Source organism: Gymnogyps californianus, chromosome 3 (assembly GCF_018139145.2).
Source record: "Gymnogyps californianus isolate 813 chromosome 3, ASM1813914v2, whole genome shotgun sequence".
Taxonomy (NCBI): domain Eukaryota; kingdom Metazoa; phylum Chordata; class Aves; order Accipitriformes; family Cathartidae; genus Gymnogyps; species Gymnogyps californianus.
In genome coordinates this window covers 14,878,491-14,904,228 of record NC_059473.1, presented here as the reverse complement: position 1 = coordinate 14,904,228, position 25,738 = coordinate 14,878,491, and the positions used below count along the sequence as shown (strand labels likewise).

Sequence of the window (25,738 nt, the reverse complement as noted above, 5' to 3'; positions counted from 1 at the left end):
CCTGTACGTACGGGCCCTGTAACAGCCAAATATTTTGTACAAGATTCCCCCATTCCTTGCCAGCAGTTCAGAGCACAATTCTTTGCTGACTGCGCTCTGTTCTGCAAGATTTCTTTTCCTTTCCAAACTTGTGCAAGGAGAGGGACCAACCAAACCTTCCAAGGCACAAGGACATTTTAAGGAGATCTGATGAACACTGCTTAAGACAGTTTGACACTTGAGCGATAGCACTGCAAGCTGTAATTTCATTAGCTTATTTTCCATTTTGAAGTTAAAACTGCATTCAGGGCAGCTCATTGCATTAAAGGTCAGATTCTTTTCCTCCAGAAAACTGAGTAAAATTACTCCGCTGTTTTGCCTTCAGCTTTTATTTATAAATGCACCAACATGAGGCAGCAGCCAACTACAAACAGAAGTTTACAAGGATACCAGGCACACTAAGATTTGGTATAATTAGACATTATTAGCCACGATCCTAAATCCCTGAAGGAGTTTTAAAACTACTTCCCCTTTTTATTTCCAAAAGTATCCAAGAGCATTAGTATATTCAGTATAAAAATGGAAGTGCCTGCCAGCTCTTGCAAGAGACGCAAGTTTTTGCACCAGAGCTACGAGCATCTCCAAAATGGAAACAGCTGGGTTTAAAAAAAAGGAAGAAACAAAACCACAAGTAGTAATCCTTAATTAAACCAACAGCAAGAATAGGAGAATCCCTGCAGAAAAAGATGATGTGTGCAGTTCATCAAACTCCAGGTACTTCCCAGACAGACTCAGGTGAGTGAAGAATTCGGTCTGCTTCTCACAGAGACGGCCATTCTGAAAGCAGTCTCAGGAAACACAGCCATTCAAAGTGGCAGTGCCAGGGCACACATACAAGACAGATGTCACTAGCAAGTGAGAAGCTACAGTAGCCTAGGAGACCAGATTCTCTATTTCACGACGCACGCTCTTGGCTGCATCTTCAACCTCGGTCACCTTCTGAGAAATTTCTTTTTTCTGCAAAGAATAAAAATAATACATTACTGTCTACCACGAAATTGAGCATCATTCAGCTTCAAGGGGGAAGCGGGCTACATCTCCTGTAAGGCAGAGGCTTAGAATGAGGAAAGGACACACCATCTGATCAGTATGAGTCAGGAAGCAACAAACCACTTCGGCAGCACTGTGGTAAGGAACCAAGAGGCCAGCTAAACAATCCCAAGACTAGAAACTAAATAGCTCTTCCAGCGTCATGGGGGTGTACAAAAACATCACGATGCCAATGCGTGCGTACGTACAATTGCATTTTTCGTTCGTTCTTTGTCCAGCTTCAGGAACTCCTGCAGTGTCAGGTTAGTAGGATCCTTTTGAAGGGAAAGAAAAGCACAGCCCGCAGAGTGTTTTTTGTGTTCCTCCCTGAAAAGAGGGAAAAGAAAAAAAAAAGGAAAGGAAAGAAAAGCAGCTTATAACAAGACACACGCAGCCGTTCTTGCCTGCCAAGCATCTCGGTCGCCAGCAGCAGTTCCACCTCCGCCGCTATCGCCCAGCCCTGTTCACCCCCACGCTGGAGCGGAGCTGCCGTCGGAAGCGGCGCCGCGCTCCCGCCCAGGCGCCGACGGGGGGAGGGGGCCGGGGGGAACCCCCCCACTACTCACAGGGGGTCGTCGTCGGGCTCCCAGCCCTCCAGCTCCTTGAAGCAGAAGAAGCACTGCGCCACGTCGGGGCCGTTCTCGCTGGGGCAGTGCACGAAACCCGCCGCCGCCATCTGCGGGCAGAGAGAGGGCGGGAGGGCCCGTCAGCGCCGACCGCGCCCCGCCCGGCCCGGGCCCCGCTCCCCCGGGCCCCGCTCACCCGCTCGGGCGTGCAGGCGCAGCCCTCGGTGAAGGGCCAGTTGCGGAAGGTGGCAGCGCGGGTGGGGACGAGATAGAGCTGCCATTCCTCGGGCAGCGCCGCCGCCTCCGCGTCCGCCGCCATAGCTCGGTTCAAACGGCGGCGGTTGGGCGCGCGGGGCAGGGCGGGAACGGGGGCAGCCGCGCGGGCCGGCGGGAGCTGTAGTCCCGCTGCCGGCGCCGCGGCCTCGGGGCCGGCTCTGCCCTCCCGTCAGGTCCCGGGGAGCCGGTGCTTCGGGAAGGCCCCGGCGGGCGGTACCGTGGCTGGGTGAGGGCAGGACCCCCCCCACCAAGAGCCATGGGGCCGGCGCAGCATCAGCCGTCCCCAACCCAGCAGTGGATCGCATGGCCCTGAGCCGCACGTTCTCGCACCTCGTGAGGCGAACCACGCCAGCCCAAACCTCCCTCTGTGCCTTAGTCCTCCGCCAGACCCGGGTCTGATTTGCGAGCCATGCTCTCGGCATCCCTGGGCTCCCCTTCCCTCCCTGTGAAGGGGGGCCGAGCCCCGCCGCCACACACCACCCCACACGAAGCGGCTTTGGCCGGGGCACAGCCCTCGCAGCAGTGCTGGCAAGGGTAGGCAAGAAGCACCCTTGTAATTCCTGAGGAGCCAGCAGGAAAAAGGATGCTTTTTTTAAAGCCTCCAGCACAAATCCAAGGGGAAGGAGGACAAGTTTGCCAGTTTGACTTTTTTTTTTTTTTAAATTACACCCATAAGAAGGCGCCATGGGTTTCCGTGTTGACAGAGCTGGTAGAGAAGCACAGCAGGAAGGGTCCTGTTGAGGCAGGACCCGCACAGAGATGCTCCCACTGCTCTGTGGCAGTGGCTGCCTGTTCTTGCCACAGGCAGCTGCCCTTCCCCTCCCGCAGGCAGCAGGAGTGGCTGAACTCACCATCTCTGCCTGACTAACGCTGCCTGCCTGGAGAAGGAAGCGGGATCCGGCAATCTGGCTCGCTGCCGCAGGGGCAGGAGGCAGCTGGTTTTGCGGGGAAGAACTGGCTACTCATCCATCACAGCGGCAGAGGCTCAGTTTCCTGCACTGTCTGATGCGGCAGGCAGTGTTTGCTCAGAGAGAGTCTCCTCCAGAAAAAACGCAAGGGCTAGAGGAAAGCAACCCCGTGGACCAGGTTGCTTCCTGGAGCAAGCTGATGTAAGCAAAGTAGTCATAGACAAGGGATAAAGACTACTTAGCTCAACCACTCACTAAGAGCTTGTCATCACAAGCAGGTGGGTCTGCAAAGAAGCACATCCTCACACCATAGGTGGCAATCAATGGACCAAGCAGACTTTTGCTTCTTCCCCCAGACTGGATCTGAAACCTGAAAAGAAGCATTCGGCACCTATGTGTGCAACATCAGGACTCTCAGGAAAGAGACTTCTCTTTCAAAGTAAACTGCAGAGTATTACTTCTACGACGTTACTGACTACTATGCAGAATGATTCCAGTATTTACCCAGCTCAGCTGCTGTAGATCAATGGGCATGATAAGCTGACCACAGCAGGCAGCTTCCTGGTTGTGAAGTACCAAAGCTCAGACAAGCATGTGGAAAGGTTTGGGCTTTGCTGCCCTATTAGGAAAGGGTGAGGTTCCAACTTTATTCTCCAGGAAAACTTTGTTCTGTTAAACTGAGCTGCGTTTGGCAACCGCAATCACTGCTACAGTCACTGCGCAGCTCAGGGAAGCATGGAGTAATCATGTCATTAAGCGGGGTGGATGCTGGCTTTTTAATCACAGCTAACGTAACTCATCATGCTGGTGTCGGAGGCACGGAGGGAAGCAGAGGGCTAAGAGCACACAGTTTGTTTTGTTGCGTGCCTTGGAAGAGCCTCATCCATTGCAGAGAAAGCCAGCTGTGTGTGACCATTCAAGCAGTGGCCTTAAGCTGCTACGAGCCATTCGGGCTTCTCATTATTCAACGTTTTGGGGAGGAAATGTTCTCTTGAGAGGAGGCTGGAAGTGGTCCCTGTGCAGCCACAAAAGAGAGATGGAGCTGCAGCAGCTATTTTATAGCTAAAATTCAAAGGCTGCCTAATTCTGGTGCTGACCTAGTGAGGGCAGGTATTGCTCCCTGGCAACCCGGGCACGTTTCCCCAGGGCTGCCAACCCCTATCAGATTGCACACCTGACTTCACATAGTGCCTGTTACAAGGCTGGCCTCAACCTCCTGTCCTCAGAAGACTCTTGCTGAAAGTGGGGGGTGAATTCCGGCTCACCAAACAGTGCTCCGTGCTCACCCATATAGCCAGCAGAGTAAAAGAAACTGTCTCTTATAGACAGCTTGAGTTGCTAAGAGGAAATAATGCACAGATACTGCAGGCTTCACCAGCATCCTTCAGATCTGGTTTGCTGGGATCCCTTTGCAAGTCAGGAAGGTCTTCTTGAGTCACGGCTATTCATCTTTGCCCAGACCATCAACAAAGTGATCCTTGAGCCAGCCATGCTTGCACCCTGTTCTCACCAAAGCCATTAGGATCAACACGGAAGGATCTCACGGAAAACAGTTCAAAGCCATGCCAGATTTTCACAGGCAACACTAAGCAACAGGGTGTGGAGTGTCCTCCATATAAGGTAACATCAAGGGATCAAAACTTAAGCCTACAGTCCCGGGAGTGTGGGATATAACAGGTACAACAGTTAACTGGATGATTCTCCAAGAAATATGGGCAAATTAGCAGGAAACAAGCCATGCCCACATAAATGCTGGTGGACCTGTGAAGTTGCAAAGTGATTTTGTGTTTCTGCAGCCTGCAGAACAGCAACGTTGATCTCCATCCCCTGTAACCTTTAATGAGCTCATTCTTACCAGTCTCCCTGAAGAAGGCAAATGTTGGTATTTCTACTTTTCCAGGTGACAGACAGATCCAAAATGGCTGAGGTGCAAAGGCTTAAAGGCACTTCATTGCCTTTAAGGATCTGGGGGTAAATGAACCGCCTAGATAAAACAAGCGGTCTGCAGCACAGCAGGAATCCCAGGGCTGTTCCAACACCTTCTTCACTTGGCATCCTCCCTCTGAGGGACAAAGCCACAGAGGTGTAAGCACAGAACAAGAAGCTCCTCAAAATCTTCACAGTCACCTTCGAGAACATGATGCAGAAGTGGTCATCTTCCTCAGACTATCTTTCATCTCCTAATTCAGGCTGGCAAGGAAAGAGCCTGCTAGGGCCTGCATGTGTGCAGCTTCTGTGTGGACGCCCAGTAGAGAAATAAGGAGTTTCTTGCCTTGCTCTGCTGCCCACACACACGCTTTGCATCCTCTATCAGCCATACTTGAGTTTGTTAGATTTCAATGAAATAAGATGATGGAGAGACAGGTTAACAAACAGTATGACTACAGGTAGGCTTTTCCAAGGGAAGGGCTTTAATTCCATTCATAAAGACAGATATTTTTTCCAAGTACATCTAACTCATAACATCAGTAACATCGAAAATTTTCATGTAGTCATAAAGCAGGTGAAAATGTGCACGGATGTTAGGGCACACAACGCTTGGATGGGTTCTTTTTCCCTCCCACTAACACCGTTTTTGTTTTGGTGACGATATACATTGGCTACACAAAAACATACTTTGTGTCCATCTCTGTTGTTGCCAAAATGAAGACTCCATTAAGGCAACTATTACTATAGCCAGGTACCCAACAGATATACACAGTGGATTAAGAACAAAGAAGTCACATTTGTTGTGTAGCTCTCTGTGGGGCTTGATGTGAAAGGAACACACCACAGTGGATGTGATTCATATTTAAAATGCATGGACTGACCTTTGGTCAGGCAGCAGAGCAAACTGCCAGCTTACTGTTTATCTGCAATAAAAGTCAGGGAGAGTAAAGCTGCTAAACTGTGTAAAAGGACTGGTTGGGGTTTTTTTTTTTTTTTAATTCCTGGTTATTTCTATTTATTCTTTGCTCTCCACTTTACTTAGACTTAGAGCCATAAAATCACAGCCTAGATGCTTCCAAGAACTGGAACTGGCCCACCTCTACCCTCTCCTCCCTCCAAGCTCCAAACAGATTGCTTCTATAAACCAGAGCCTGCATTTCAAACATCACCACTGACTTTTGTTCTGGGTTTCTTCTAGCCAGTGTCTGTAGCAGGAGGAGGTGGATGCTGGAGCCTGCGAGGCTGGCTCTGTGGTTAGAGGTGTGCCCAAAGGGCTGATCTGCAGCATCAAGAACTGGCAAATAGGTTGTAAGATTTCAAAGAGCTGATTTGGCAGCTGTTGTGTCCTACCTTGCCTAGCTACAAACCCGCTTGACATCTTGTTCCTGAACACAAAACACTGCGCACTACAAGAACTTCACACTGAGCACAGGGTCAACGAGGGGAAAGGAAGGCAGTAGGGAAGGAGCGGAAGAAAGACATCTCCTCTGAGCCTTGCATTCGGGATCACATGAGTTCACATGCTCTTCATTATTCCTAAAACATGGTTCTGGTATTGCTGTTCTGGCACGTGTAGAGCTTTCCTAAAGTTAGCATCCAGCTAGATGCACCAGTATCTTATTTCCCTTCACAGATTCAAGACATAGTTCCTAACAAAGCAATCAAATCACAGAAACACTGTGGATGATTTAAATTTAGATGTTCATTTCCCATAAACAAAAACAGCAACAAAAAGCCTCTGACTTTTTTTGGATAGGTTTCAAAATCTGAAATCCATGGGGCCCCTCTGAAGTGACAAGTATTTTTTGGGGGGTGTTTTTTTTTTGTTTGTTTGTCAATGAGGCTCTCCAAAGTAACAGTGGCAGGAAAACTCCCCATAAAGAATTTCAGTCTTCCAGTGGTTTCAGCATGTCCCAGTTGGCATTTCCAGGCCTCTCCCCTTGGAGGGTAGGAATCAATCCTCTTGGATTGCACTTTCAGCACACAACATAGCACTGTTGATATTCGAAGTCCTGGGGATAAAGGCATCAGTGCGTTCCAGCTCTCACATGGCAGCCAACGTCCTCCACTGAAAGCTGTGGTAGTTCTTTGCTTGACAGATTGGGCTTTTCGCAGACCCCCAGACAGCTCCGACGGATCAGCGCCGCAGCCTGAGAAAGAACGCATGCTTGCACTCCTTGCTGTCCAAGGGATAGTATTTGTCATAAAAATCCAAAATGTATTCTTCAGTCTTAAATCCAAATTTTTGGTAGAGCAGCATAGCAGGGTTGCTTGCAGAGACGTGAAGGGTTACGTCTTTGCCCATGCAGGTCTGCCAAGGGAGGGGGAAAAAAAAAAAAAAAAAAAAGAATCACAGCAAGAGAATGAGACAGCCTCTGGGGGAATGCGGAGGTGAAGAGATTCATCAGTTCAGGTATTCAAGTTACTGAGGAAATGTGAGAAAATCGCAGGCCTCGACACAGAAGTTACCACACATAGCAACAGCTGAAAGGCAAAGGGAACGCTGCTGTTCCTCTGAGCCTTTGTTTCTGGGAAACGTGGACTCTGACAATGAAAGCAGGTTTTGGATTATAATTTGTTAGCTTTCCCTTGTCAATTGCTAAGTAATTGTTAATTAAAAATAATCTCGGTATACAGCACTGATCTCAAAAACTTATTAACAATGGCCTGAAGAAAAGACAAAACATGCCAGAGGATCAGGTGCTGCGCTCCTCCCCGTCAGCAAACAGAGCTGAGCTCTCTGGGACGGTGCAAGCAGCCCCAGCGCACCTCTGGGCTGTCATGCTGGAATTCCTGTCTATCCCACCCAGCTCCTCTCCCATCCTTCAGGGCACAGCACTTGCCTCCTGAGAAGGCACGGAATTCAGTTCAGACAGCAAATGGCATGGCTGAAGTTACCTTAAAGATCCCAGATTATTCTAACCAGCAGCTCTCTGATAAAGATGCCGATATAGTAATTTTTTCCTGCTTTCATCTAGTGTTTTAATAGCATTCTATGCATATTAAATGTATTGTAACTCTAAGTGGGAACAGTAATACCCTTTAGGAAATTTCCAAGGTAGGTCATTCAAAGGAAAAGCTCTCACAGGGATTTAAGGGGGGGGGGGGAAAAAGGAAAAAAATTTAAATCAGGAGCCATTTTTGGGAAAAGGAAGTTGGAATGAGATCGTTAAGAAGATGCAGTTTGGTCCTCTGGGCTGCATGCATTAGAGGGTAACTTCTGACAACAAACCCATCATCAAGGCACCATTTGCATCAACACATTTTTCTGCTAGATTATGCTGTTCCCAAGAATTCATCCCCAAACTCAGCACGCTGATCCAAAAGACAGAGAATTACCCTTAATCCAAACAGTGTATGAAAGTGGCTCTAGCTACAGAGAGCAGACCCCAGTGTCAGCCCAAGCAGGCTGCGAAGCAGCACACACAATCTGGCAACTGAGGAACAGAAGGTCACAACCACCATTTCTTCTCCTACATGACTAAATGCCTTCTACCACTGACAAATAGTCAGCAAGGGAAAAATAAACCTAATGTGAGCCTAAGATACAATGGTGATCTCTCATTGCTAGCGAGCCTAATCAGCCTCAAACCTGCCTGGCTCTCCTTGACATGACAATTTTATGCTAGTCTACCTGCAAGCAGAATTAGGTTAATTGGCTGTGATACATCCTACAAAAAGCTGTGATAATTTTCTACAGCTGACTTGCCAACACATCCAAACTCTGCTGGAGAGACATGAGTCCAGCTGCTGGATCCCTGCAAACCTTGGCGCATCGCTCGCGCCTGTTCTCACTAGGTGTTGACATCTCACATCAACAGACTACAGTTGAGGGCAATTTACTTAAACACTTTAAACAGAGACGCTCGGGAAATTAAGGGATGAATTTAAAGTAGATTGGTTAGTGGCCTGTGTCAACATGTAGAGCAAAGAGAGGTGGACACTGCAGAGAGCTGTGTAGGTAGAAGAGTTACCCTCGGGTGGCCCAGAAGAGCTACTCTCAGTGGAAACTGCTTTTCCAAGGTACAGATCACTGTTCCCAAGGCTCTGCCAGCACTCTCTACGTCTCTTCAGCCAAATGAGTATAAGGAAAACAGTTTCAATGGCGAGTTTTTGCTAGTGCAGCTCATCTCGACTAAAACAAGTTAAGGAATGTTTCACATCAGCAGCTCTGCCAAGAGAGTTCAGGGAGTGGTAAAACTGTGGGCCTTGAAGAGGCATAGTTGGGCTCTGAAAAGGACATCTGTCTGCATCCTTACTCAAAATTAAGCTGTCTTTCCTGCAATTTAATTCAAGAAAGTGAATGGAATTAAGGCCACCTGAATAACAGTATTCATTCAGAGATTTAATGAAGTTTAACTACTTTAATACCACCCGTTTAGTTAGCTCAGATTAATTTTCCCCAAGTGTCCCTGTGGAACAAAGCCCAGTACAAGCTAGTTTGAACAAATTTGAATGAGGTTGCAAACACTTATTCTTTATCTTCAACTCAGCTGGATTTGAACCAGAGTATTAAAAGTGAAAGAGAATGATTAAGATCAGTAAGTGATTTAATGCAACGGCCCTGGTCATGGAATAAACCTCCAGGTGTAGCCAAGAAAGCTGCAATAGATTCTAACTGAACCTCCCCACTATTGTCCCATTTTCTCCTTTAAGCCCTAAATTTACAGTATTACTGTCACGTGAACTATTGACCACTGAAGAACACAAAGTTTATCCCAAGACAGTCAAAGTCTACAGTGTCTCACTAATTCTGAGGACCTGACCAGTATGGTTATTCTTCTAAATACATTTTAGTTTCTGCTTTTGAAGTCATTTCCCCCCCACAAATGTTCACACTGTGACAATCTGTGCAGGTGTGTAAGCAGAGAAAGGGCAAGGGGAAAGAGCCAGAAGGGAAGAACACAACACTACTTCTAATATTTGCATGTGTGCACATAAGGAAGAAGGGAGAGCTAGTTCTTTAGCAGAGACATGGGACTTTTTCATTACCTGGATAAGATGGTAAATCATGAAGGTTGCAATCCCAGCTCTTCTCCACTCAGGGTGAACTAACAGAAAAGAAATGTAAGCTTCATTGTATTTCACATCTGGCACCATAAAGCCAAAGGCAATGATAACTTTCTTGTAAAGGACGACAACGCTAAAGTCTGGATACTGCAGGCATTCTGACAAATCAATTCCTATGGAGAAAGAGAGAAACAGCAGTTGAAAGCATTGCAAACCAAAAGAAGTGTCACACTTGCACGGAAATTCAGGGTTTTAAGGCCTTTTAGAAACACTCACTTGATACCTTCTTTTTACGTTTATTTCAAAGCTCTGATATCGAGAGATGCTTCAACAAAACACACAGACAAACCAAGACCTGCTTACTACTGGGGATTCTTGCACGGAGAAATTAACAAAGCTGATTTCCTCCCAAATGACTCAAGGATGAAACTAAAACTCAAAAAGCATGCTCTCTAAAACAGGATGGTTTAAAAAGAAAATGAAAATCACATGATCTCAGCACCCAACTAGTCTTTCCTTGGTTTGTATTCTGAGCCATATCAGCAGACTCTGCTAAGGACCCAGTTCTAAATATGGATGTGGATAAAGATACTTGCATGTGCAAATGTTTGCTGGATTGGGTCCTAGTAAGTTTGTGCCCCTTGCCCAGGGCTCCTAAGGGCTGCAGTAGCGTTAATGGATAAGGGTTTGCTTCATTTCACCTGCCTGCAGACAAGCAAAGGGGGGCGGTTTAGAGTGTATCAGCCTGATACCCTGGGTGAACCATCCCATTCTTCCTGCAAACTCTCTCCAGACGCAGCAGACATGAAACTGGGCTTCAGCTTTGGTAGCATTACCTGCCTAAGGTTCCTATCTCTTTTCTCCACCTGGCCTTGAGCTCCTGCTGCTTCCTCTTGTGCATACTTGGCTGTTTGTGGAACTGCACTGTGAACCTGACCACAGCTTTCAACGCTATCAAAATACTTGCTTTTAGCATGCAAATTCCCTAATCTGGGGCGTGAAGCACCCTCTCAGGCAGTGGTGCTTCTGTGAGTCAGAGGCTGGACAGAAATGCCTGAAGCTGGTGACTTCTGAGTGGAATTTGTTACCTTACCTGATCACATTGCTGCTGCAGCCTAAGAGCATCCACACAGCATGTTAGGGCCAAGCAGTGCAGTTCAAGGCACAGAAGATTGCTTGATAATTTGTGTGGACAGGCCCTAAATGAGGTGCAAGACATAGCGGAGCTGTGCCATAAATGTTAGTTTCAGCCTCAAACTGGCAATCACAGATATATTTGGAACGTGGGATAACAAAACAGCAGAGTATGTTTTCCAGTAACATTTATCACGCTTGATGAGATGCAAGACTTCATAAGGCACCAGGCACAAATAAGCGGGTGAATTATTTTCTTGCTCGAGAGTAAGCTGGGTGGAGTAAGACGTGGGAGGAATTGATTGGCAATAGGGAGCCACGTTAATTATCTCAAGGCTGCAGTTGACTGTGAAGTGCCTTACAGCATGTCTGTACAGGAACGCTACATTGCCCTGAGCGCACAGGCGTCTATGAAATGGTGCCGTCCCCTCAGCATGCAGTTATTCCTGTAGGAAGATGCTTAGCTCAGTATGGTTTACCACTTGTCTGCTCAGGAGATGTTTCCCGTTGGGGCATGAAGGCACAAGATACCGTGAGAGACAACAAGGGGAAATCTTGCTTCACATCAGCTCATTTGCGCTAACTACCTGCAAACTTGTTTCTGCCTTGTGAGAAACAAGAAGAGCTCTGACGGGAAGGATTTGGAGAGGCAGAAGAGCTAAGGCTTAGGCTCACCCCACCTGGTGAAGTGCCTAAAACTTAAGAATTCAGTCAATGAGAGCATCACTATTAGAAGGCAACTGAGCACACCTAAGATGTCATTTACTGACGATAGCATCCCCCAAGCACAAATGCTTTGGATGCTTAAACTTAGGCGTTTAATAGGAATGACAGCTATTTCTCTGAACAACAGTGCCCTTAATGATGCCCTCCCAGCTGCATATCCCACCCCCTCCTCAGTTGTACCAGCCCGTGGTGAAGCTAAACCCTTTATGTCCACAAAGACACTGTGCTTTATCTCCTGAAGTATCACCTCCTTGCTTACCTCTCTTCCTAAAACAGAACCAAGGTGCAATAAATCATATAATCCCAGTCTCAGAAAATTTACACCATGGAAGAGGTTTTGATTCCTGTTTGGAGACCAATGGGAGTGTCAGCTTTCTGATTTAATGACGAACAGTTCACAGTCGGGTGGAACACACCCACGCTCCTTACGTTAAATAAAACAGGGTGAGTCCTGAAGAACTTAATGAAGGTGCGACCCAACTTGGCCAGAACTTCAAATGCATTATCAGAAGAGGAAAGACTATGACAAAGGGGTTCAGCCTCTGTTGGGATTGCAAGTGTCTCTCACGAGCTCCAAAACAGCTTGTGAAAGGGAAGGTATGCCATGTTATCTCCCCCTGAATTGTACAATTTGGACAATGAGTAGCACAAAGAGCTCCGATCCTGACTGCAGCATATGAGCACTGCTGAACTACAAACCCTGTTGAATCACTATCTGCAAATCAAAACATAAAGCAAACAGTTACTTGGAATAAAGGTGTGTACTGTTTGTACTGGGCTTTTGTAAATTAGTCTGCCGCGTTGTCTGCTGATCAGAAGCTGATCCATGCAGTAGGTGAACATCACTATTATTATTTCAGAAGAACTAAAGACTACAGCCTCCTAACCACCCCCATAAAGGGCAGCCACTGTCCACAAAGAGCCTATAGTTCAAGAAATGACACAAAAATCAATACCCAAGCTTTCCCATACCTTGCAAATACTGATGCTTGAAGGAATAAAGGACATCACAGTGAAGCTTGCAGTTGTAAGTGCAATTCCCAAATTTCACTCCAACATATCCAGCTTATGGCTGCTAGGAAGAAACTTTCTCATGAAGCTAATGAGCAGTAGACCTCTGGTGTAAAACTGTTTACTTCAGCCCCTGATTCTGCAAAACGTTTCACTGGATGCTTAACTTTAGTAACTGACTACTCCTATTGGCATCAATGCTGTTACGCAAAACAACCTATTTCTTTAAGTGCTGTGCTAATTAGGGCCTAATTGCCCAGTTCTAAATGATCTCAAAAGACAAAGACACCAAACCCATGTCTCCATCTCAACTGCATTCCTATGACATCAGATAATGGTTTTCTAAGAACCGAGCCAGACACGAACTGAAGAAAAATTTGGTCCAAGAATATTTTTTTCTGAACAAAACCACTTCCTTCTTAGAAAACCAAGCGCTGAAGGAATCTTACCAGGCCAGAAGAATTCATGGCACATGGAGTTTATAGTGGGGATGTGATTAGGGCGAACATAGCAGTAATCAACGGGTGCTTCTGGCTCAGCCTTCCAGTTGAGATCATTCCTGTGTGGATACGCCCGGATTTCTGCCAGCAGCCTGAGTTTGGGGGGCTTTGTCTCATAATCGCGCCTGCCAGTAACATGAAAAGCAAACACAAAAAGTGAGTGAGCAACAATAACTGCCATTGCAGCTGTATGGGTACTGCCCATGAAATATTTTCTGACATGCTCAACTTGGAACAAAAGAACAGAGTCTTCCATTCATGTGGGAAAACAGCACCCAGCTCAGCAAAGACACCCTTGTGTCAGAGGCCAGGACACTTCCCGGATCCACAGCACACCAAGCCAGCCTCTCCTTACAGCAGGAGCAAGGAAATCACGGTTCTGACCCAAGAGCAGGTGCAGCTTGCATTGAATGACTACGGTGATTCCCTCTCTGCCCTGCCCTCTCTTGGAGATTCCCCTTCCCAATGCAGAGCCAGTTTAACTACTCAGCTAAATAAAACACTATCCTTTCAGGGTTACCACAGTATATTGGGTTGTACTTCAAGGATGAGTGAGGAGCACTGCCCAAGAAAGGGGTCCTCTCCATGGGCTGTCAGTTCACAAGCCAAGACCAAATTCAACCTCTGACCATCTGTACCTGATGTAAGGCTTCAGGACACGGGATGTGTAAGGACTGACAATACTGTGGTCTGTCAGCAGGTCTTCTGAGCCTACCAGTCGATACAGAAACTTTGTTGTCTGCTGTCGATATCCCTTCATGGCAGGCAGCATTGTCTATATGTACAAAAAAAATGCAGAACATTTCAGGAAGATTAGTCAATGACTTAACACAGGAGAATCATATCAACAGAGGGCAAATAAGGGCCTTTGAATGTGACAGGATGGACTGGACCCACAGCATGACGATCCCACCTCAGAGCACTCTGCTGTGCACTCTCAGATTTAGCGTCCAAACCTATGAGCCGCACACATCACTCAGAAAAGCGCTGCAAGTGATCTCCCTCCTACACAGCATGAAAGAGGAACCGCCTATTTGGGTACTTCCAGGCCTTCACCGTCAGTGTTTGGGCAGGGCAGGGCAGTACAAACACATAGACATTTGTGGTGCTGATGCTGATAGACAGCTGCGCTGTACAAGCATGTCCCAAGAAGAAAGGGGCTTGTGACAGCATTGGTGGGGACACAGCCCCAAGTCAAAATGAGTCTTGTTCGCATAATCCTTTTCACTTTTGGAGTCAAATAGCCTCAAGGTGACACCGCTGTCTGCAGCAAAAGCTCTAAAATAACCAGAGCCAAAAGCTCACTTAGATTTGGAAACACTCACCTGGTATCTGTCCAAGATCCTGAAGTCCTGGCTAGTAGTTCTGTATGTTGCTTGCCCTGCTGGGGACCTGGAAACACCTCCTTCTTTGGCTCCGTAAATCCCATCAACCAAGAGCAGTGCAGCGTTCACAACTTGGTCCAAGTCAAAGAGCGGCAGTCCTCTTTCCCTCTTGGCCTGCCTGACTATGAGCTTGCGCCTCAGTCTCCGGGCCTCTGGGGTCATGCTCATGGCATTGGGACAGGCTTCCAGTCTCTTCAGCAGCAGCTTTTCCTCATAGATGCTAACAGAGGTATGCTTGGGAGCTCTGGGTTTAGCATCCTTCTCCAGCTGTGGCTTCCTCTTGTCTCGCCCCCTCACCTGCAGCGATGTGTTTGACTCTTCAGGATCTTCACTGTCACCTTCCATCCTTTCTGTTTTTTCTTCTTCACTCTCCACCTCTTGCTTGATCTGCTCAGCTGTCTTCACTTTTTTTCTACTTGCTATCACAGTGCCAGCACCAGCTGTCCCGCTGGGAGGGGGCACATACTCTATTCCTGGGTCTATGACTCCATCTCCTTCCATCTCCTCATCATCTGTTCAACAGATCAAAATAATCCAGGAAAAAAATGTAAACATCAAAGCCCCATTTCAAAAAGGGTTGTCACAGGACTTTTCTGCTAAGGAGAAATAATGCGGGTTTACCCAACACACTCCATTTTCTATATACTTCTGGACCTCCTGATTTTGGACAGGAGACACCGTAAGGAGTCCAATTTCAGGACACAGAATCAATCCAGCTCCTAAGGTGTCTTGCAGTTTGGCATCTGAAAACACAGCACTCCTGAGCTGCAAGCTCATGCTCTTTGACAAATGTTAAATTGTTGAAAATTCCTGAAGACTGGGGATCAAATGGTCAAGCTGGTGAGCTAAATCTTCAGCTAGCACACCCTGGAGAAGTTCTGTTTAATCTGAGGGAACAATTAGGAGTTACAGAAGCACAGGATTTGTCCCTCTACAGAACCTGACTATTCTTCCTTCCATCAAGAAGTGCTTTATTCTCTGCTTTACTGATTAGACTGAGGTCTGGCTCCTTAAGGAACTAACAGCATTCAGCCTGCATCACTGCTTTCCAATCTGACCGATATTTAGCTGTTAATATCCCGGGTATATTAACATCATTAGCATTAACAGATGTTAATCGGGATGTTCAAACTTATAAAACTACTGGAACATTACCATGAGAATAAAATTTCTCCCATTTAAAAACATTCCAGACAAAATTAGAATTACTATGTAACAGTGTAATCTGCGTTGCAGTGAAATGCTTATGCTGAGTGGTGCAGCAGTTGCTAGGTGAAATCTTCTACCCATTGTTTATTCAGGATACCTCAGAAGACAATAATGGTGGTTTCTTCTGGCCTCAGAAGCTGGCGACACAACTATGGAAAACTAATCAAGACTTACATGCAACTAAGACAAACAGAATATTACCGCTTACTTTCCCTCTTATCTTTAAAAGATCCTGCAGATCATTGGGAGTTTCTTTTTTTTAACATCTTCCTAGACAACTACGTGTGGCTCATTATTAAACAAAAAACATGGTATCTCTTACCATGAAACAGAGCCTGTGGTGGCATGACATCTGGGATGAGATCTGCTTCTGAGAGAAGGCTGGGAGTAGCTGAATGTGAGGCTGGAGTGCCAGGAGCAGAGAAGTCCAGAGATGGGGAAGGAGAAGGGCTTGTCAGAGGAGTGCGATCTGAAGAGCTCAAGGAGGAGAAGTCAATCACCTCTCCTTTCTCAAGGACAATATCGGGACGACGGCCTCGACTGGTGAATTTAACGGGAGTGGAGGAAGTACTCCGGTCCAGGAAGCCAGCTGCCTCCTTCTGGGCTCTCCGAATATCCTTGGCTTCCTGGGTGCGAGATCTCTTCTCCTTCAGCTCCATGGCTGATTCGACTGGATTGCGGCTTACCCGCTTCCTGAGTCCTTCCACAGTAATGATGGGATCCAGAGGTGGCTTTGAAGCTGCTAAAGAAGTAGTTTGCTTATTCTAACAGGCACTGAGCTCCTCCAGTCACTGGATACATACTATACAGTCAGAAGAACACATTGACTACAAATCCTAGTGTCCTGGTTTCGGCTAGGATAGAGTTAATCTTCTTCCTAGTAGCTGGTATAGTGCAGTGTTTTGGATGTAGTAGGAAAATAATGTTGATAACACACTGATGTTTTCAGTTGTTGCTAAGTAGTGTTTATACTAAGTCAAGGATTTTTCAGCTTCTCGTGCCCAGCCAGCAAGAAGGCTGGAGGGGCACAAGAAGCTGGGAGGGGACACAGCCAGGACAGCTGACCCAAACTGGCCAAAGGGGTATTCCATACCATATGACATCATGCCCAGTATATAAACTGGGTGGAGTTGGCTGGGCGGGGCGGATCACTGCTTGGGAACTAACTGGGCATCAGTTGGTGAGTGGTGAGCAATTGCACTGTGCATCACTCGTTTTGTATATTCTAATTCTTTTAGTATTATTATTGCCATATTATTATCATTATCATTATTTTTCCTTCCTTTTTGTCCTATTAAACTGTCTTTATCTCAACCCATGAGGGTTTTTTTTTCGATTCTTTCCCCCATCCCACTGGGTGGGGGGAGTGAGCGAGCACCTGTGTGGTGCTTAGTTGCCAGCTGGGATTAAACCATGACACCTAGAAGATGTATTTTCAATATATACAAGAAATTCACTCCGGGACATGTAGCATAAAGCCAGTGCACCACTAAAGCCTCATTAAAGCCCCAATCTTGCGCCTCTGCACAGAAGGGAATTTGCATCTAGTGACAAAAGATAAAAAAACCTCCCCAGGGTAAAGAGGAGCAGAGAAATTGTAGATTTCAGTTTAAAAAACCCCTGCACAAATCTCAAAAGCCTTTAAATCACTTAGCACAATGCAAAAAGGTAATAAAATGTAACAGGCTTCTCACACTACAGTATATACACCATAGTCCTCTTAAGTCAACCATTACAGCAGAGCAAAACTAAGAAACTGTCCATGCACACAAACACATGGTTTTAAGTAAACTCTTATCATGTCTTCCAGCTCTGTCAGCTCTGGCCCAGCTAGGAACATACACACCATCAGGGAAAGAGTTACCTTTTGCCTTTAGTGCAGATGCAGACAGCTTCTCTCCTTCAGGTTTCATTGTTGGGGGTTTGTTATGAACCAGTTTCCACCATCCCGGTTCTCCAAATTCCTGTGCCCCTGAGCGGAAAAACAAGGGGCTCCCCACAGAGAGACAGCCGGCGACTGTGCTCCACCATGTTGAGGTCTTTTTCCTACAGTGGGAGAGGGGAAAACAAGTGTTAGGTCCCCACTCCCCAGCTGTGCTTTCATCGTGAAGCCTCCTCCCTCCGCCAAGATGGAAAGGGCAGAGTGCTTCTGCCACTGGCACTGATGCAGGGGGATGACGTAGTCCCTACACCCCCATCCTCAAAGAGGCGAAAGATTAATTAATTTCTTCTCAAACAGAGAACCACTCTGAAGGGCAAGCTACAATGTACTGGTGGGCTCTGATGCACAAAGCACTGCGTACATATGCTCCATAAATGCCATGCAAATGCAGCATGGCAAAACACAATTTTTCTTTTGTCAGTGAGCCGCCATATGCCAAGCCTACAGAGGAGAGGTCTACCCTGCCACTGGAACCCCCAGCTTTCAAATGCTGACGTTGCTACCTTTGTTAACAATTTGACGATACAAAGACGGGAACAGGATCCTAGTGATATCTGTATTGACCTGACATTGCAGAGCCATATTCCATTACTGAAGACGGCAGACAGGACTCTGGGTGTGCAGGATGGGAGAGGCAAGGGAAAGGTAGTGATCAAGGCATCACTTCACACAGAAGGAAAGACAAATTTAATTTAAATGCCTGCCTTCACTACTTTGAGATTTCATTTAGCAAAGCATGCGCCCAGAGCTGTAGGGCAGGATCCCTAAGGCTGAATTCACAAAGGGGGTTGGGATCCAACCACTCTGCCCTCCATAGCTGCAGCCTTGTCAGGCACTGCAGAGAAGCAGAGTTAGGGGTCTGAGAAATAAATCACCGAGGACAACGGAGCTGCAGGAAGCGGCAAGGTAACAGAGGATGCATGCTTGTCCCACAGACACATGCATGAAATATATACTGGAGCCCTATCTCTGCTTGGGGTTTTCTGCCATAAAACCTCTCCTGCAGCACAGGGAAGAGGATCCCTACTGGTCAACATACCTGTCAGCCACACTCACTGAACCATTTTTGAAGCACGTTTTTGGCTACTTGGAGGCAGGGAGCTGCGTTTAAGCCTTTCACTCTGCAGGGCAGTGTACTCTACTGGGCACCTGAGCACTTTTTGTTCCTCTAAGAACTGGTCACAGGGCTAAGATGTCGTTTAGGGAAGAAGTGAGAAGAAATACTTAAAAATTGCCCCTGTAGCCAATAACTGAGGTACTCCCTTGGATACTGGAGAATCAGGTTCATGGTGTAGAGTGTAAACCTGTATTTGCACAGGATCTTGGGATTCCTGCTTGCCGTTGCACACCTCCACTGGCAAAAACTTCAGTACTCGGGCTAGGCTTGGCTGAGCAGGTATTCACTGCTGTCTGAGTGTTGCAATTACACACCTTGGGGTACTGACCCTCAAATGTGGGGGATTAAACTCAGGTGCCCCAGGTCAGAGTCCAGAACGTTACAGTAAGTCTGGATAAGCTGTACTTTAATATGCCAAGGAAGTAAAGCATTGCACGCCTTGAACCGCTACACATACGGTTCAGCTGTCCCTGCTCCATCAGTGGCTTGTCCAGGCAAGTGGGGAGACTATGTCTGAGGCCAGTAATCACTTAATCTGAATTTTAATCAGAGCGCTTTAAGGAGTGCCTAGTTCCCAGGGCAGGTCTCAAAACGCAGCAGCAAACCCTGGGAGGTGATGGCTCCCTGAGCAAGGGACAATGGGCCATCAGCTGCCTTCCTGTCAGGGTCCCCGTGGTTTCCAGAGAGAACAAATACTAACATTGCTGAGAACAGAGCAAGGAGGCACAGACAAGCAATGAAAGCAAAGCCAAAGAGCAAATCTGGTTAGGGAGAAAGGCCAGATCTTACAACAGAGAAATCCCTGGGGAAGAAAAGAAACTGCAAAGTCAATCAAATCTACAACTTCGAAGGCTTGCTCAGTTCCTTTCCTGCCTCCGTAGCACATGCATTAGCAGTGAGACTTGGGTTTGACAGCTTCAGCGTGCTCATAAAAAATGTGCTGTTTGCCTATACAGCACAGAACTCATCGTGCTGCAAAGGGTGCCCTTTACGAGAAGGGTTCTTACTCTGACAGCTTCTTTCCTTACACACACTGAAAAACATTTCACTGGTTTGTAACACCTGCTATGTAAAAGCTATTTTATTAAGATCCAAAACAATCTAAAAGATGATGCCAAATTTTCCTTTTTGGAGAACTTGGTCCATGCAAGCTTTATAGCCAAGTAACATGGTACTTTGCTGGACCTCTTTTTTTTTTTTTCTTTAAAGCCCAGTGACATCAGGACTAGCCCATCCATTGTGACTATTTAGAAAGACTCAAAGGCTTTGCAGGTTCATACGCTACCTAAAGGAAGATAAGAAATAATCGAAAATATATGCATTTACATTGCTTTTGTGTGACATTCTTGGGGTTGTTTTTCCCCACTAAGAAATGCTTATTCTTTCTCAAGAGTACCCCTCATGCCTACATTCAGGTTCTCAATATTAAATCCTCCAATTTTCTCACCAGTGAGGCTCAACAGAGACATCACCAAATTAACCAGGATTCTTGTCCATCTGTATAACAGGTTTTAATTCCTTTGGCTCACCAACCAGACCTTCAGGGAAACATCATGTCTTTACCTGTTCCCTAATAAGAAAGTCCAGTGTTTCTCAATAAAAGCACAAATATCTTCTTTCCATCTGAAGTACCCCTGACGGCCCGTTCCTTCCAGAGACAAATTGTACATTGCCAGCATGACAACCTGGAACAGAAAGTGTTGGATACAAGTGAATCTTTCCTGCTTCATCTGCTGAACTGCCCCCCACAGCTGCCACACACACACAAATCTTTGCTCCCTCATAAATATCTTATTTTTGCAACATCTCATAGGCAACTTCTGCAATCCATCTTCTTCCTGCTTTCACGCTGCCCATTCTCGTCTTTCTATTGTTAGATGCACATTCTCCCAGAGATTTCTCCATCCCAGGGGAATAACAAGCTGCCTAGTTATGCAGGTTTATGCTGAGATACAAGCTTTTGTAGCAGTTGTATAAATGAATTATATCACAACTAGGGTCTGAATGTAGTGTGGAGGTAGGGAAAAAGTCTTTAAAAAAAAATGGTTACAAGTAATCCCACTATCTAATCCATCAGAAACGTAGTGACAACGGTCTTTCTAGATACTTACTGTTACATTTCAAACTGAACAGACTGTAAACTCTGTAAAATTACATATCTACTAATTGTTCTGGGTATGCAAGAATTAAGTTTGACTCCAGGTGATCTTCATTTAACACAATCCATTTACAGCTCATTCACGTGCTTCCCAACCAAATTCAGTCTGACCTATTACATACCTAAACTAAAGGGCAGGTTTGAAAAAATCACACCTCTTTGTAAGTAAATCCTAGGTGACCAACTGTTAATTACATTTACCCAACTCATTTGAATACAACTAAAATCAGCTGGGCTGGGACTGTCTTTCAACACACAGCCTTGGTTGTGTACTATTTCCAATAGGGACTTTATTCACTGTCAGAGAAGTTTGAAATGTGTTTTTCTTAGGGAGATGGGTCTCCTCGCAGTGGGCCACAGCTTTCTGGAATGCATTGCTGAAGATGCCAAAATGAGGAAATACAGACAGCTTTAACGTCCCCTGTACCCTATTTCTGCCTCGCAACCCCTCTTAGTTCGATAACTATTTATCTAAGATTCTGTGTTTTTTAAGTCAGGTGGGACAGTGTCTCCAGACTTCAAAAACAATTCTCTTTTCAACTGGCTAAAGATAAGGATCTGTTGAGGCTACATACTCTGAAAAAAATCCAGAAATCACTGTCCCCATTTTTCCTGTGTCAGATAAGTTGATTTGATCACTTCCCTCAATTCAACTTACCCCGAAGCAGCAGCAGGTCTGGCTGCTGGAAGCCTAGGGAGATAGTCTCTTCACTAGTCAACTTTCTTCCTCACCTGTTTTGATTTTGTCTGTCCCTTCCCCATGCCACTCTGAAGAGACCTGGGTGTAATGCTAGCAGCCTTTGCTCCCCAGATCTGTAACTTGCTGAAATTCTGCCAGTCTGCTAACTGCAGACTGCTACGCCAACCCTTTTCTCCTGCACTGGGCACCATGAGAAAGCGCTGTAGGAGTTACAACCGATGTTTTAAATGATCTATTATGAGACAACACACCACTGCTGTCCCAAAGGATGCAAATAGATGTCTCACACATACTGCCCAATGCTCAGCATGTGGAAACACTTAATGCTGAGCAACAGCTACTGCCTGATCAAATTCATTTTATGCAGAGGCAGACAGCACTGCCTGCCTGCCCCTCCAGCGCCCTGCTTAGAGCAAGATGATGTGCATCAGTCTACCCATATGGTGGTTGCCGTATAATGCAAATTATTTTGATTGCTCAGGTGTGCAAGTGACTGAAATAGCAAATTCCAGCAAAGACTGTTGCTAGCGAGTAAGCAGCCAGGTTGGAGCTTTGCGTTCAGGGAGCTGGCAAGCTTTCTGTTTCTATGTTGCCACCTCACTAGTTTTACATTTGCTCATATACACAAAAAATTGTTCATGCCTAGCAGCCAAATTGCATTCATTTTGCTTTTCCAAACCTGCCTGAAGCTATGAATTCATGAGCAATATAAGGGGAAGGGGAAAAAAAAAAAAAGAAAAAAAGAAAAAAAAGGAATGTGGTTTGTATGATTATCTTTCAATTTACCTGCCAAATGCCCAAGTTCTAATATGCAGGCAATCCTTAGCTAATTAATTTCTGAAGTTCATGCATATGTTTCTTTGTTACCTATACCTGATCTTCCTTTTCTAGGTAGCACATACACAACAAACAACAATTTTAGAAAGTCCTGTGGTTATTCTGCTGGCACAAATGTTTTACTTACTTGTTGCCATGTTAATCTCAGCCGTTCAAATTGCTCCTTCCCATCTTCTGAGCAATCGGAGCAAGTAAATCTGAAAAAGTTATCTCCTTTGAGGTAGCTGAGCTGTTCTCTCAGTTGACCTAAAATGAATAGGCCAAAATCAATTTCTTGGTCTTTTTACAGGAAAAAGTGCTGCAAAGGAGATTTGGATTTCTTACAACATCAGGCAGAAAAGTACTTTTTGCCTTTTTCCCAGAGTCCAGAGACCCAGACAGATCCCAGGAAGCGTCAGAACTCACTGTGATGGAAGGCGCAGATTCATTTCAGAGTTGCAGCAGCCAGCAGTGACCAACTGAGAAGCACAGGCATAAAAAAGGGGCATTCTACTTAACATCTGAATGCAGGTACAAAGCCAAGGATTTCCTTGCTTCCGCTACATTTCTCAGTCCTTCTTGCTTCACCAGGATAACCTATATACTTCAATAAATAACTGTTTTCCCACTCAAAAAAAAAGCTGACCTGTTTAAAAAAAGTATGCTACTGCAAAGGCTATCAGAATATACAAGCATTCTCTTCCATGTCATCTTTCCACTCACTGCTACATGTCTTCACAGCTCTCCTTCCCTGTCCACAAATTGTTACTAAAGTAAGGTTGCCAGTCCCTGTTTACAGCAGCCTCCAGGATGAACTGCAGCAGACATGGTGTGAAGCTTTAAGGTATTTATTTCTCCTGCCAGGGGAAGATCTTCTTTCCTTGAGACTGAGAGCCAAAAGAACTGCCCAACTTTATCAGGAAACACTTTACTGCAGTTGATGCATTAGATCCCAAATCAGCAAAGCACTTCAGCATATGCTTTGCTGTGGAAAGCTAACCCTGCATAAAAGTTTGTCTGAACAAAAGCAATCTGCTGGGATAGAGCTACGTGTAAAACCCCATGCATCCAAAGTTACAGGCTCTAATTCTGTGTTTCTGCAGCAGAGAGAAAAAACCATCATATCAATCAGGACTTCTAAACTCACCAGGGGTTAATTTGCACAAATATGAAAAATTAAAAAATAAAATTACAGGACAGGTAAACAGTTAAGACTACAGCATTTATGAAAATACACACGCAAAAGGTCTTTCTCTAAAAGTATGACATCTCTTTTACTGTATAATACCAGATCAAGCATTTGTAATATATGGATGCTCTGCTTCTGTAGTGAATTGCAGAATCTAACTATTAAAGTTGCACCTATGTCTGATGGGGGGGAAAAACCCACACTTAGATTAATAGCATTTCTACGTGGCAATTCAATGTAAAAAGTCATCATTTGTCTGAGCATGTTGGTGATTTTCACAAGTGACAACTGATAGCCATATAACTGAACAATTAGCAACAAGAACAGTATTTCCCTTTTCCAGCTCGTTTGCTTTGCACATTTGTATCTAGTTACTGTTGCTCTGCGATTGGCTTTTTCTGCTCTTTGGATTTGTTCCACAGCAACGAGAGAGAGGAACATCTTTGTAAAATAAAACAAATTAAGTGCTAAATCAAGTGCTCTAAGATGAGCTATCTCATGCTACCTTTTTTGGAGCTACTCCGCTCCTTTTTTTTTTTTTCATTAATACATTTCAAGTTAATATGTCCCTTTAACTGCATACTACCTTAATAGTACGATGCTGGTTCCATTACATTAACATCAAAACACTCACTAACAGGCCTTGAGAGGAGATTTCTACACTGTAACTTTTGGCAAATTCTAAGATGGCAAAAAGGGCAGCTCTGACATATCTGCAGGGCAGGTGCCACCTGAAGAGTTCACTATTTCTAGCCACAAACAAACAAAAAAAACACCACCAAAAATTAAAAGAAAAACCAACCCCAAATTAAAAAAAAAAACAAAACCAAAAAACAACCAGTGCTTAGCAATATCTAGCTTTTGGATCTAATAATAGAGCCGATAATCCAGAATTTAGAAAGTAAAGTCTAGTCTATTACATTGCTAACAGCATATATCTTATGTCAAGCAGCTGTAGCAGAGGGATCAAGTTCTGCAGCTTGCTCCAAATGCCTCCCAAAGCTAGCTGCCACAGGCTGGACACGCTTCTGTGAAAGCTAACTTAAATTCACATTATTGGGAAACCATTAAGGTTGAGATTTAGCCATATGCTCCACAGATGTGACAAACTGACCAGAAAAAAAAAAAAAGAAAAAGTAACACTATCCCAAAGCCCTTTTCCTCCACAGAGCTTTACAGCAAGGATCATTATCTTTATTTGAGTGAGCAGAGAGGCCAAGTTGCTTGGCCAAAGTCCCCTAAACATGCCAGCGGCAAGACTCGGGAAGGTGTGTGTGTGTTTCTGAAGTCATACCCTTGTTCTCTACTAATTAAAGAAGACAGTCCCATTTCTTTACAGGGAATGCCAGCTTCAGACACCCATACAGTTCATGGATCGAAGTGCCTAACGCACACCACTGGGATCAGGCTGTGGGGCTCCATGCAATGCCAAGACAGCCTTTCTCCTCCAGCATAGGATGGGATACAGCTAAACAAGGCCTGCCCCATAGAACAGGTATGGAGGACACCGTAACCACCTTGCAAACAACCACCACAGCAATGCAAGCGAGACACAACACAACTGGCAGGCTTACTTGCTGGAATCCACTTCTGGCACTTCTCGCAGTAATAGGACATCTCCTCCATCCAGGATGCGTCACCTTCGTCGCTGTTCAGAGAGTCCCCGCTCTGGTCGTGCGATAAATCCACTGAAGCCTGGTCCTCAGACTCAACAATCAGGAGTGTCTCCCCTTCCACCTCACCCTCCTCCAGGCCCTCTGAGGTGGAGGTCCTGGTGGCTTCGTCATCATGGCGGCTCAGCAGCCCACTCATGTGAACGTTATTAGCCATCCTAGATGGTGTTTGCATAACAAGGAGCTATTCCTCCCCACATTGACAACTCCTTCCACACTGGATGTGCTAGCCAAGTCTCCACAGTCAAAGTACCGATGACAGAGGAAATGTTTCGTGTCCACCCTATAGCTTTTGGGACTGGATTATAACCTATACAAAAGCAACAGTCTTTCACAGATTACCTCTGTTTGCTGAAACGCTTTCAAGTAGTTAGATACCAATGATCTCCAAACATCTTTAATCAAACCTCTAACGAATCAG

The 25,738-nt window shown here is 45.6% G+C and overlaps 2 protein-coding genes across 6 annotated transcripts; both read right to left on the bottom strand.

Annotated features, from left to right (window-relative positions):
* Positions 1–16: 16 nt before the first annotated feature.
* Positions 17–1,953, bottom strand: BIRC5 (baculoviral IAP repeat containing 5). Its single transcript, XM_050893521.1, has 4 exons — positions 1,831–1,953; positions 1,635–1,744; positions 1,278–1,395; positions 17–996 (listed from the first exon to the last, which is right to left on the bottom strand). Exons 1-4 carry the CDS (start codon positions 1,951–1,953, stop codon positions 913–915), a joined length of 435 nt encoding a protein of 144 aa, XP_050749478.1. The 3' UTR covers positions 17–912.
* A 3,255-nt stretch (positions 1,954–5,208) lies between these two features.
* Positions 5,209–25,735, bottom strand: KAT14 (lysine acetyltransferase 14). 5 transcript variants are annotated; one of them, XM_050894608.1, is made up of 10 exons: positions 25,219–25,735; positions 22,604–22,722; positions 20,345–20,466; positions 17,587–17,768; positions 16,045–16,464; positions 14,454–15,025; positions 13,854–13,903; positions 13,078–13,253; positions 9,740–9,930; positions 5,209–7,058 (listed from the first exon to the last, which is right to left on the bottom strand). In XM_050894608.1, exons 1-10 carry the CDS (start codon positions 25,490–25,492, stop codon positions 6,885–6,887), a joined length of 2,280 nt encoding a protein of 759 aa, XP_050750565.1. In that variant the 5' UTR covers positions 25,493–25,735; the 3' UTR covers positions 5,209–6,884. The 5 variants fall into 5 exon arrangements, with proteins under 5 accessions (XP_050750565.1, XP_050750564.1, XP_050750563.1 ...); XM_050894607.1 differs by having other exon boundaries at positions 13,078–13,187; positions 13,767–13,903; positions 16,045–16,461; XM_050894606.1 differs by having other exon boundaries at positions 13,078–13,187; positions 13,767–13,903; positions 25,219–25,734.
* Positions 25,736–25,738: the final 3 nt, after the last annotated feature.